The sequence below is a fragment of the Podarcis pityusensis genome (genome assembly GCF_964106645.2).
Source record: "Podarcis pityusensis genome assembly, chromosome: 4".
NCBI lineage: Eukaryota > Metazoa > Chordata > Lepidosauria > Squamata > Lacertidae > Podarcis > Podarcis pityusensis.
The window spans coordinates 7960494-7973134 of record NC_138027.1 but is presented as its reverse complement, the minus strand read 5'-3'; the positions used below and the strand labels follow the sequence as shown (position 1 = coordinate 7973134).

The 12641-nt window shown below is 42.0% G+C and overlaps 1 protein-coding gene across 5 annotated transcripts in view; it reads right to left on the bottom strand.

Moving 5' to 3' along the window:
- FCHSD2 (FCH and double SH3 domains 2) overlaps positions 1-12641 on the bottom strand; it is a 149213-nt gene that overhangs the window by 108435 nt on the left and 28137 nt on the right. For all 5 annotated transcript variants that reach the window (XM_081002016.1, XM_081002017.1, XM_081002015.1 and 2 more), the window contains exon 3: positions 7545-7590. In XM_081002016.1, the coding sequence (XP_080858142.1) occupies positions 7545-7590 (46 nt within the window). The remainder of the gene's footprint in view (positions 1-7544; positions 7591-12641) is intronic.

The window sequence follows — 12641 nt, the reverse complement described above, 5'->3', positions numbered from 1 at the left end:
CTATCGCTGCCTTCTGCTGTATGAGTGGAGGTGGCCAAGAGAGAGTCTGTCTGTGTGCTGACTAGCAATTTTAAAATAGAGATGGGGGTATTAAGTTTATTTTGACTCTAACTTCTATGGAGAGGGGAAGGGGTTTCTTAGTGAGAGAATAACGTAACACGTAAGTCTTTCGAACTGTTGTTTATTCATTCCAGCTCACTATTGCGTTTAGTAAGGTGAGTTTGAAGTGAAGAGGGCATGACCTTAATTTTGTGAAGACCACAAACTTCACCTTTACAGTTCCTGAATCACTTCGTTGTTGTTGTTTAGACGTTTAGTCGTGTCCGACTCTTCGTGACCCCCTGGACCAGAGCACGCCAGGCACTCCTGTCTTCCACTGCGTCCCGCAGTTTGGTCAGACTCATGTTTGTAGCTTTGAGAACACTGTCCAACCATCTCGTCCTCTGTCGTCCCCTTCTCCTTGTGCCCTCAATCTTTCCCAACACCTGAATCACTAAGTCACCTTAAAACGTTTTCATTATCTGTATGAAGTCTGGTTTCTGCTTGCAGGAGAGTGATAATTAAACCTTTCTGGAAGCTACAAGGATTAGTATGCTGATCTTTTTTTCCTTTTTCTTTTTTTTGCAACTACTGTGGAACAAGATGTCAATTGCTCTTCCCAGGTCAAGTCACAGATAGTTCATGAGCTGTATATTTTATATTAAACTCATGCCGGGTGCACGAATGTCATGATCCATAGACATAAAGCATGTAGAAAGTTCAGACTAGCACCTATCGTTACAAGCATCACGTAAGCCTCCATGATTGACAGAACTGACTCATGGAAGGTAGGTCTAAGCCACTGACTGTCACTAGGTCATGTGGACATGAAGGAAATTTTGCATTCAGCTACCCTCCTTTACTGGAACATACTGCAGCTCAATCGGCATGTCCTTGAATCACTTTTCTGGCTTCAGAGATTTCATCTGGTATCACCCAAAGATTTTCAAATAGATCACCACAACTGTAAGATTTAGAAATTTGCCTTAAAATAAATCAGAACAGAGATTCCCAAACTGCTGATGCCAATATCACACTTAGTGGTTTTCCTAAATATATGTTTACACTGATCAGCACAACACTATCCACTTCCTTCCCTGAGCCACTAGCTCAACACTCCAGTGTGATATAGAAGTCCCATCATTAACAGGAAACTGTATATGGGAAGACACTAAAGGGAGAAGAGGGCGCGAAGGATTTGTCAATAGAATGGAGAAAGTAAAGGAAGCTACGAAAGCTAATCTGAGGACAGACACACAGCTCTTCTTACATGAGCTAGAAAACTGACCCAGATCCTGTGATCATCATCGGAGGTCCTTCTTCATGTGCCTCCACCACAAGAGGCCTGGAGGGCGGCAACACGAGAGCAGGCCTTTTCTGCAATGGCCCCCCTGTTTGTGGAATGGTCTCCCTAGGGAGGCCCTCCTGGCGCCTTCATTACATATCTTTGGGTGCCGGGCTAAAACATTCCTCTTCTCCCAGGCCTTTGGCTAATTAAAGAATCTGTGGCCTTTTAAATTTTGTGTGTGCGTGTGTTTCTGTTTGTTACTATGTTATGTACCGTACTTCTGTTTTTTTATATTGCAAATGGCCCTGTGATCCTCAGATGAAGGGGCAATACAGAAATTTAATGGATGATAATGTAATAGAAAACTCAATTTTCCACTTCATAAAGAAGGATCTGCAATCCCATATGACTCCAGTGTTGCCTCACTCCGTTTTTTCAAGAAGTGAGCAGGTGGCAACGGAGGGAATTGTTACGTTTTCTCCTTACCTCTTATGCCCTTAAGGAATTGTCAGGGGGTTTCAGGAATTTTCCTGAGCAGAGTCCACACACATGCACACACAGGGATAGACAGCTTTTTGTCTACACAGCTATGCTTGTTTGGAGATTTTTGTCTCCTCCATATAAAAAATAAGTAACCTCAGGGCAAACTTCTTTTAAAAAGAAGAAGAACCGATACCAATAATTGGCAATAATACTCCTCCTGTACCTGTATACAGACTGAACATCTGCATTGCATGAGTATCTTGAAGCCAATGGCAATAAATAAAGCAAAAAAAATAAGTAGTCTGTATCTCATAAACACACCTCTTTTTATCCAAGCGCTGCTTCTGGGCTTGTGGCCAATGTGATATTTAATTAAAGTCTACTCACTCTTGATTCTCTCTCAATAACTTGGTTACCATCTTCAACAGCCATTAAAGGAATCTCATTACACAAACTGAGCTTCTGCTGAATTTCCAGATGTTGCAATGGTGTGATTTTGAAAGAAGTGGCAGCTTGAAAGCCAACAGAAGGCCACAGATAGACTTTTAAAATCAGTGAGATGTCATAGTTATCCGTCTCCTCCGCTGAGGGATGGTGTGAATTTGAAATTGTACTCCCCCGGCCTAGGACAACACACAGCCTTCGATAACAGACAGATTTTCAGGAGGGGACTTTGCCCGCACTCCCTGCTTCTCCATCCCAGATTTGTCCTGTCCTATAATATGCTGTATGTATGGAAGTGAGAGCTGGACCATAAAGAAGGCCGATTGCCAAAGATTTGATGCTTTTGAATTCTGGTGCTGGAGGAGACTCTTGAGAGTCCCATGGACTGCAAGAAAATCAAACTGATCCATTCTGAAGGAAATCAGCCCTGAGTGCTCACTGAAAGGACAGATCCTGAAGCTGAGGCTCCAGTACTTTGGCCACCTCATGAGAAGAGAAGACTCCCTGGAAAAGACCCTGATGTTGGGAAAGATGGAGGGCACAAGGAGGAGGGGACGACAGAGGACGAGATGGCTGGACAGTGTTCTCGAAGCTACCAGCATGAGTTTGACCAAACTGCAGGAGGCAGTGGAAGACAGGAGTGCCTGGCGTGCTCTGGTCCATGGGGTCACGAAGAGTCGGGCATGACTAAACAACAACAACAACAACAATAATATGCTATTAGGCAAGGGTATTCCTGTGATTGTACTAAGGGCCTTACATTTTAGAGACAGGGAAATCGAACCCTTCTTCCTGTACAAAGCTGAGTGTGACCTTACAAGATAAACCTTGGAACTGAGGCTACCTTCCATATCTCATCGCCAAGGAAGACCATTACCTAGCCATTGTGGATAAGGAAACCTGAGTAATTAAACTGGTGTCTTGTTACCGAGAGACTAAAAATATTTCAGATTCCCTACAGCTCTGTCAAAGCAATGAGCCAAAACCAAACTACTTGGAGAGAGTGGAGTTTGCTCACTATTGGAAGTTCAGATCTTGCATTAGTCCACTAATGTTTCTCCATGTGGGAAGAGGCTGGGCATTAACTGAAGGGAAAAGGAAGTCTTACATGCGCCATTCTGACTTCTGTAAAAGGTCGACATGCAACATATAAAGTGACTCTTTAAAATATGTGTTTCATTCCTCGTGAGCAAAAAGCACGCTGAAGCTAAAATCGAAGAACTGTTTTGGTCATTACATATACATTAAGCTTGCAACTTACTATGTCAGGGATGAGGAACCTTTGGCCCTCTGGACGTCGCTAGAGTCCAACTTCAGGCAGCTTTTACCTAAATAATAACCCATTGAGAGGGCTTATCATTCTGTGAAATGAATGTGTGACTTTCAGCCAGTCGTTCCTAAAGTCAGTGTACGCATGATTTCTTTCTCTATAGTTTGCAATTAACCAGCAGAGTTATAATGAAATCATCTGTTAAGGGTTTTAAATTTTGTATGAAATATTTTGTTCAATGCGGGAGACATTAAGCTATATGTTATCACTCTCACACTGAACAAAATAACATTTGCACAGGAAGTTCACCAGTCCCTGGGATCTGAACCATGATCTTTCACACACAATTTAAAACCCTTAACAGATGACTTCATAGCACAGAAATTATGAAAGGGGAAGAAAAATCTAAGCATATTTCCTTTACCCCATTGTAGTGGCTAAATAAGATCACATTGCTCACGGCAGTCAGTCTTCTGGCCATTTGAACTGGAGTTTGAACCTTATCACTAAATGCAGCACTCCTTCAAATTAGGGTATAATCTTTTTAAAAGGAAAAAAGAAGGACCTTAGGGCTACAGAGAAAGTTATGACAATTTTCGAAGTGCTCAGTGAAATCTCAGAACACCCTGGGGAAGGACACGCCAAACAGGTCCTAGTGGAAGTCTGCAATGCTCTGTGTTGTTCCTTGTGACATTAGCAGAAGACAAACTTGTGTCTAATAGGCAAGACACAATAGTTCAGGTTGCAAAAATGTACCACCCCACTGCACAGAATTTGGACTTTTAATTTTAAAATATTAAGCACCAAGCACACACACCCTTTATTATTTGGAAATTTAAGAAAGAAAAAAATGTAAGATATAAATAAAACTAATAGTAATAAAAAACCACTATGATCAGTTCACATTAAAGATACAGTAACCACCAGGGCATGCATCTTAAGTTAAATATATGAGTTTTTAAAGTTTTCTAGATATCCAAATGGGTATCCACATGAAACTGATGCCACTCTATGCAATATGTTCAAACAAAGCCAGGGCAGAGTGGTCCTCAGATCACTGGGCAATGGATGTGTGTGCCTTTCCTGTAAAAGCACTCTTAAAGGATCCATGAAAAGCTGGAGAATGCAAGTTCTACTAGACAGAGATGGCATGATGGGTTGCACTACCATTATGCCAACAAGTTCAGTAACGTGCTGTAACTGACAGATGCAGAAGGTGGGTTTTTAACTTAAATCCAATACTTTCATTCAGTAAGTATTTTTCTTGTCTGGACAGCAACCCAGATCTTAACTTGCCTCGCACTATAATCTCACGCACACTGACCAAGAGGAAATTCCCACGGAGTTCAATAAGATAAACTCCTAGGAACTGCGTAGAATTTGCAGCCTTAAGTCACACTAGTGGATTCAGATCTCAGTGATATTGCATGCTCCCTCCAGCATTAATTGCAAAAAAGGGGGGGGGTTCTAGTTTTGTTAGTGAAATAAGGCTATCCAAGTGAATGTTTACAGGTGAGGAATGGGAATTTGATCCTGAATTGCTTAAGATAATTATGACAATGGCAGATGCAGCTCTGCAGCCTTCACGATGGTCAGCCAAATATAACCCACTACCTTTGGCCCTACAGGAACTTCTCTCTGCAGGTAGCAAATATTTGTCAGATTAGGAGCCTGCCTTTTTATTACTTGGCAGCTGGCACAGGCCACTTTCCTGAGTCGACTTGGCCACCCTTACATTTCCGCTCTCCCCCCTTTTCTTTCCTTGGGAGGGTAAGGCTGGAGAGCTGGGCTGATAGAAGGCTTTTTATCTGCTCGAAGCCAAACAAGTCAGCTACTGTACACTTAGGACCTTATACACTGAATAATCATTTACAACAGATTTAACTTAAACATTCTCTCTGTTTTCTTTAGCTGTCAACACTTTCTGGAGTTCTCTGCGACTGAAAGCACTGCTTCTAGCACTGCAGTGAGGAGAAACAGGCTTTAAGGAGTTCACTATGCCCCTTATATTCCCTAGACTAAGAAAAAAAGCACTGTTCAAACCATCTTGCTCAGCTGTGCTTGTAGCCATCCAGTGCATCTGGTGGGGTCTCCTGTAAAGTCCTGCTCACTAAATCAGGGGCGTCCTTAGGATGGTCAATAAAAGTCTGGCTTAATTTGTACTAAATGTATGGTAACCACGGCCAACTTTATAGTTTAACTACTGCTACAGAAAAGGGCCCCAGCAGGACTATACACAAACACCTATGCCTGAAGGATGGACATATTCCATCCAATTCATGTTTCAATCCGCTTCAAGGTCTCCTACTGCTCAGAAATTCTGGCGCATGTTCCTTCAATCGACACATTTTTGACCATGAAAGAGTACAGCCTTTGCAATTCAGTATGTTTTATTATAGGACTTAAATGACAAAACACTGCCATTTCTTTGTTTCCAACAAGACACGGCTGGCACAGCACCAAAGAACTCACACAAAGCAGTTTATTTCATCTGTACCATTTCGTTTTCTGAAGAGCAAGAAAAAAGGTTACTATTTCTGTCCGACGGAAGGGGCAATAAGAGGGACTCGCTGAAGCCAAATGTTTCACGATGAGGTCTGTTCTTCACTGCTTGTGGTCTTCAACATGCCACTCAAAATTTATTGGCAAGCTACATTTCCCCTCAATAACTCTTCCCCTGCCTTCAAACAACTGAAGATAAATGTTTGGTAATTGACAGACCGTAAGATAGCAGAAGGGGGGACACAAAGGGGGGGGGATGTGACAAGTCTGACAGAACTGCGACCAGCAGGCATTATACATGTATTCCTTGTCAGAAATAATGAAAATGAATTTCAGATATGTTGCAGACAGACAGACAGGATAGAAAATGTTTTTATGTAGTGTCCGAATTCGCCTAATGAGCTGATGGTCAGCATGCCAGCAAAGCATAGACACTTGCAGACACATGAATAGTTCAGTTGCACCAAATTAAACCAGAATAGTTAAATGTGTGCATCCGTGCAGCATTTTCAGTAGTGCTGTTGGTATTATTTATTGTTCACGTGGGATATAATGTGCAAAGGATATCCAATTTCTCGCGAAATTCATCTTCTTAAGAGAGCCTGAGAAGAGTGCCCCTATTTCTGTTTTAATGAGGCAGCCCCTGCATTTCTCAAAGCTATTTAGGGACTTCATGGTGAAGGAAATTTATCCCCAGGTTTCAGAGGTCCAAAGCCATTCAACAGCACCACACTGGATCAAGCAATAAGTGTACTAAGAATAGAGTACAATGTGCAGAACACTGAAGGCAGGGCCACGTTATGCAACTCGTAAGTCAGAGGTCGGCAACCTTAATCGGAGGATGGGCCGGTCGACGCTCCGTCCGTCGGAGGATGGGCTGGAGCGTGTGTGCATGCGCGCTCTTCCGGGTCAGAGGAGGGCCAGTGTGCGTGCGCATACACTATTTCCAGCGCTCCTCTGACCCGGAAGAGCGCCAGAAATAGCGTGTGTGCATGCGCACAGGTGCTGGGCGCTTCTCTGTCCTGCACATGTGCACACACGCTATTTCCGGCGCACATCCGGGGCAGAGGAGCACTCGTGCACACAGGCACCATCACCCCGGAAGTTGGTCCCCGTGCTGCGCTGGGAAGAGCGGGCAGCGGGGGTTGCCACGGGCCAGTTAGACAAGCCTCGTGGGCCGCTACCGGCCCATGGACCTTGGGTTGCCGATCCCTGTCTTAAGTGCACTGGAATAAGGAACCCCAAATGTCTTGAGGCAAGGGAACAGATCATCAGCAAGAACCTGTATGCAACAAAAACATTCCTACTGCTAGGAATGTGGAGGTTAGTAAGTTTCTCTGTACCTAATTTTTGTGGCACCGCTGCTACCTTTTCTGGGTCTGCCTTGTTGGCAGTGGCCATGTCACCAGGACGGGCTTTTTTTGGTTGGATGGGAGGGGAGCAGGAGACTTGGAGCAGAGGAAAAGAGACACTTTGCCAGTCCTCAGACAATCAGCACGGAGTTATTCTGCGACTTACCTGGGCATATTCTCTCTCAATTGCAGCCTTCTTCTGACTGAATATCCTACAAGAAACATGAAGGAAATGTCATCAAAACAGAGAGTATTACAGTGCAAATGCAACTGATGCACTTTAAATATAAGTTCTGCATAAGCTCAGTTCACTTTGTAGGTTTGCCCTGGCAAGAAAACACACGGACGATGAACTGTTCAATGATTAAAACATTAACGGGCACCTGTAGCTTATGTGTTCAGAAGCACTTCCGCCTCAAGCGGAGGACAGTTCTTGGGGATGCCACAAGATATTTCAACCAGCCCAGCTGAGTCACACCTGGGCTTTTTGAAAGGAACTGTTCCAGTTCTATCCTTAGCATGTTTGGCCAGTTTTCCCAAGTGCAAGACTCTCATCCCCTCTCAAAGAAATGCCCTGCTTCAGTCACATTGGCATAGATCCCTTTACTGTCAGTGAAGTGAAATGGGAAATTTCCCAGTGCTTCATTTTTCTGAGGAATTTATTTCCATTTCCTAAGTTCATTAGCAGCAAACTACAAATAAATATTAGGCAAGCCTAGCAATTTCAAAGGTTTTTCAGTTAAAATAAATTAAATCACTCTCTAGGGCATCAGGATGGCTTTCTTTAAATGCAGACTGAAAATCTGCATGTCAATTTACAATTCTGTTACTTGTAGTGAACAAGTCCTAGCTGAGAGGTAAAAAGACATTCATTCTTTATTAGTGTCTATTTTATCAGTTTTCTACTTTTCAGCAAATTCAGTAAAGGTTTTGTCAAGTAATAACCTGAACATTCCAAGATATATTTAAAAATTCTCGGTCATAAAAGCAACACCAGAATGAAATATATATAATCTACTTAAAAGGAAACTCTCAATAACAGGAGAAATAACATAAAGACCATGTAACTGAAAACTGAGATTAACCCCCCAGTATTTTCTTATTGTTTTAGTCAGTCAATAATGGTTATAAATCATATGCTCTACATAAAATAACCCATTAATATTACATTATACCAGAAACTTAGAACCATAGAATTGCAGTTGAAAGGCACCAAAGATCATCTAGTCCAACCCTGTGCAATGGGGCTTGAACCCACAATCATGAAATTAAGAGCCTCATGCTCTACCAACAGAGCTATATTTCCATGAAAATATATTCCAATTTTAACAGATGTGTTTCAGCTCAACACAAGCTTTCTTCAAGCTGTAGGAATTTGTTATCTTTTAGGTACCAGGTCCTCATTCTAACCATATAATAGCCTTAATGGTATTAATAAATTCACACATGGCAATTCTTAATAATTTTGACAGATTTCTTTCAGAGCTGTTGAATATTTCTACATGCCCACCTGGAAAGCCATATGGTATTGGTTCAGCACATCTCCAACACAAGTGCATCCTTATTTATTTTACTTAGTCATGTTGAGATTGAGATTTTTAACTGAGACCACATAACACTGGTTCTGAAAGACCTGCATTGGCTCCCGGTACATTTCTGAGCAAAATTCAAAGTGCCTTGGCCCAGTGTATCTGAAGAAGCGTCTCCACCCCCATTGTTCAGCTCCGAGGGCCTTCTGGTGGTTCCCTCCCACAAGAAGTGAGGTTACAGGGAACCAGGTAGAGGGCCTTCTCGGTAGTGGCGCCCTTCCATCAGATGTCAAGGAAATAAACAGCTATCTGACTTTTAGAAGACACCTGAAGGCAGTCCTGTTTAGGGAAAATTTTAATGTATGAAATTTTATCGTATTTTTAATATTCTGTTGGGAGCTGCTCAGAGTGGCTGGGGAAACCCAGCCAGATGGGTGGGTAATAATAAATAATAATAATAATAATAATAATAATAATAATACTATATGATGATGATGATGAAAATGCTCTTTCTATATTTTCATTAATCACTACCTGACAATAATTTGATCATTCGGCTTTCAAATAATGCATTTTCATTCTTTTCATTCTCCATTAAACCACATAAAATTTAGATAACTCCTTCTGAGTCACCTGTAATTATACTAACAATTTTTCAAGCCAAGTTAGTTACTGACCTAACTTTTTATATACTTCAAATGAAAATATTCAAACCAATTCTTTATTTCCAATATTTTTATTATCTTTAAATAAATATTTTCCCTTTATTCATTTTTTAAAAAGATTTAGGTGTACACATTCAAGCTGCAGTCAGGGCTGTGTGTTTCCTACAATTCTGCAAGAGTACAGAATATAGTGTTTAGCATGGAGTTATTATTCATAATCTCGGCTTGCTTTTTTTTAAAAGCACGTTTCTGACTGCTAAAATCTGTGAAATTTTCCAAAGTCCTTGCCCCTCCTCTGATTAGCAAAACCATGATAAATTATGCAAGAGCAGGAGTTGCAGAAATATGCAAATTTGTGTAATTGCATTAAGCTATGGCTCACTGTTTAACTTAAAACTTTTGTGTCCGTCCCCCCCAAGCATAAACTAACAGTAGTGATAAGGCCTTGAGGATTTCCCCCTAAGAAGCTGACTTGAAACATAAGTTCAATTCATAGTTGCTTCCTCTCTTAGAAGTCTGCTTTGTGTGAGTCTCCCTTCAAGATAACTTGAAGCTCTATTGCAGGAACGAATACTGTACAGCAACTATGAGCATTGCTCATGCTACTTTGTGAAAGAGTCAAGCAGCTTTTAAGATACAGAATAGCCAACATCTGTTAGAAATGCCAATAAAGGCAGCATTTTACCTTTCGAAAATTACAGTAAAAAACAAAAACAAAACTAAGTTATAGAATCATAGAATCCTAGTTGGAAGAGACCACAAGGGCCATCGAGTCCAACCCCCTGCCAAGCAGGAAACACCATCAGAGCACTCCTGACATATGGTTGTCAAGCCTCTGCTTAAAGACCTCCAAAGAAGGAGACTCCACCACACTCCTTGGCAGCAAATTCCACTGTCGAACAGCTCTTACTGTCAGGAAGTTCTTCCTAATGTTTAGGTGGAATCTTCTTTCTTGTAGTTTGGATCCATTGCTCCGTGTCCGCTTCTCTGGAGCAGCAGAAAACAACCTTTCTCCCTCCTCTATGTGACATCCTTTTATATCTTTGAACATGGCTATCATATCACCCCTTAACCTCCTCTTCTCCAGGCTAAACATGCCCAGCTCCCTTAGCCGTTCCTCATAAGGCATCGTTTCCAGGCCTTTGACCATTTGGGTTGCCCTCCTCTGGACACGTTCCAGTTTGTCAGTGTCCTTCTTGAACTGTGGTGCCCAGAACTGGACACAGTACTCCAGGTGAGGTCTGACCGGAGCAGAATACAGTGGCACTATTACTTCCCTTGATCTAGATGCTATACTCCTATTGATGCAGCCCAGAATTGCATTGGCTTTTTTAGCTGCCGCGTCACACTGTTGGCTCATGTCAAGTTTGTGGTCAACCAAGACTCCTAGATCCTTTTCACATGTACTGCTCTCAAGCCAGGTGTCACCCATCTTGTATTTGTGCCTCTCACTTTTTTTGCCCAAGTGCAATACTTTACATTTCTCCCTGTTAAAATTCATCTTGTTTGTTTTGGCCCAGTTCTCTAATCTGTCAAGGTCGTTTTGAAGTGTGATCCTGTCCTCTGGGGTGTTAGCCACCCCTCCCAGTTTGGTGTCATCTGCAAATTTGATCAGGATGCCCTTGAGTCCATCATCCAAGTCGTTGATAAAGATGTTGAATAAGACCGGGCCCAAGACAGAACCCTGTGGCACCCCACTAGTCACTCTTCTAAGTTATGTTGTACAAATAGACTAATTTTTTCCTGCATTCCAAATTAGTCAACAGCTGAAGCAGAAACTGATTTTTTTTGTCGTCTTCATCCATTTTATAGCAATAGACTCCCTACCCCTCAAATAACCTCAAATTATCGTATTTTTTGCTCCATAACACTCACTTTTTTCCTCCTAGAAAGTAAGGGGAAATGTCTGTGCGTGTTATGGAGCGAATGCCTACGGATGGCGGGGGGATCTGCTGCAGTCGTGAGCAGAGGATCCATGGTTCCCCTTCCTTCCCTCCTCCATGACTCGCTTTGAAACAGCAAAGCGGGAGATGAGCTGCTTAGTGGGGAGAAGAAAGGGACAGAGAGCCTGGTTACAAAGCACGGATCCACATGGATCCTCAGGATTTTAGCACTGGGTCACCCCAAATTCACCATCAGATCACATAGCATGTCCATGGCTACAGCTTGCACCAAAAAAATCACGCACCCACTGTTGCCTGGGGCTGCAGTGGTGCAAAAACGTGGTTACAAAGCATGGATCCACATGGATCCTCAGGATTTTTGCATTGGGCTACCCCAAACTCACCGTCAGATCACATGTCTGTGGCCACAGCATGAACCACAAAAATCATACATCCACTGTTTCGTTTAGAATATTTTTTTTTCTTGTTTTCCTCCTCTAAAAACTATGTGCGTGTTATGACCGGGTGCGTGTTATAGAGCGAAAAATACGGTAGTTTGCTTTGCACCCAATTCAAATAAAATGTTCCTGTCTCTTGCAATAGCAGATACACTAAGTTGCACAGAATGCACTACAATGATTAAAAACTTTCTTTTTGTCCCCTGTAATCATTATCAAGCAGTATGTTAGAAATCTTGCTTTGTGGCAATGCTATTCTAACGTACAGAAAAAGCCTCTCTCGCCCCCAATATTTAATTGCAGCATGAACTAGCTATTGCATTTTATTCTCTCTTCGCAAAGAATTGACTTAGGAAGAAGCAATACTGGAGATTGACAGTACCAGCCTTTTATGTTTTCAGGATTTGTGTTCTCTCCAGCTGTGTTACTGACATCCCTAAACAGACATATACAAAGCTTTTTTCCCCCACCTCAGGACAGTTTATACAGGAACCCTCTTATGACATCTAGACGTTTATTACCAGACATCAAGAGAAACAAGATTTAAAGAGTCAGATTTCCCAAGAGTAAAGAACCTCTGCTAGCAGCAGGGGAAAAAGTCACTGATCTAAAACATTTACTGTCTTATCTTGAGTAATCTGACATTCCACATTTGTACAATGTCAAGAATTTCAGATTTAACAGTTTAATTCAAGAGAGGGGAGGGGTCTCGTTCGTTCACCAGCATT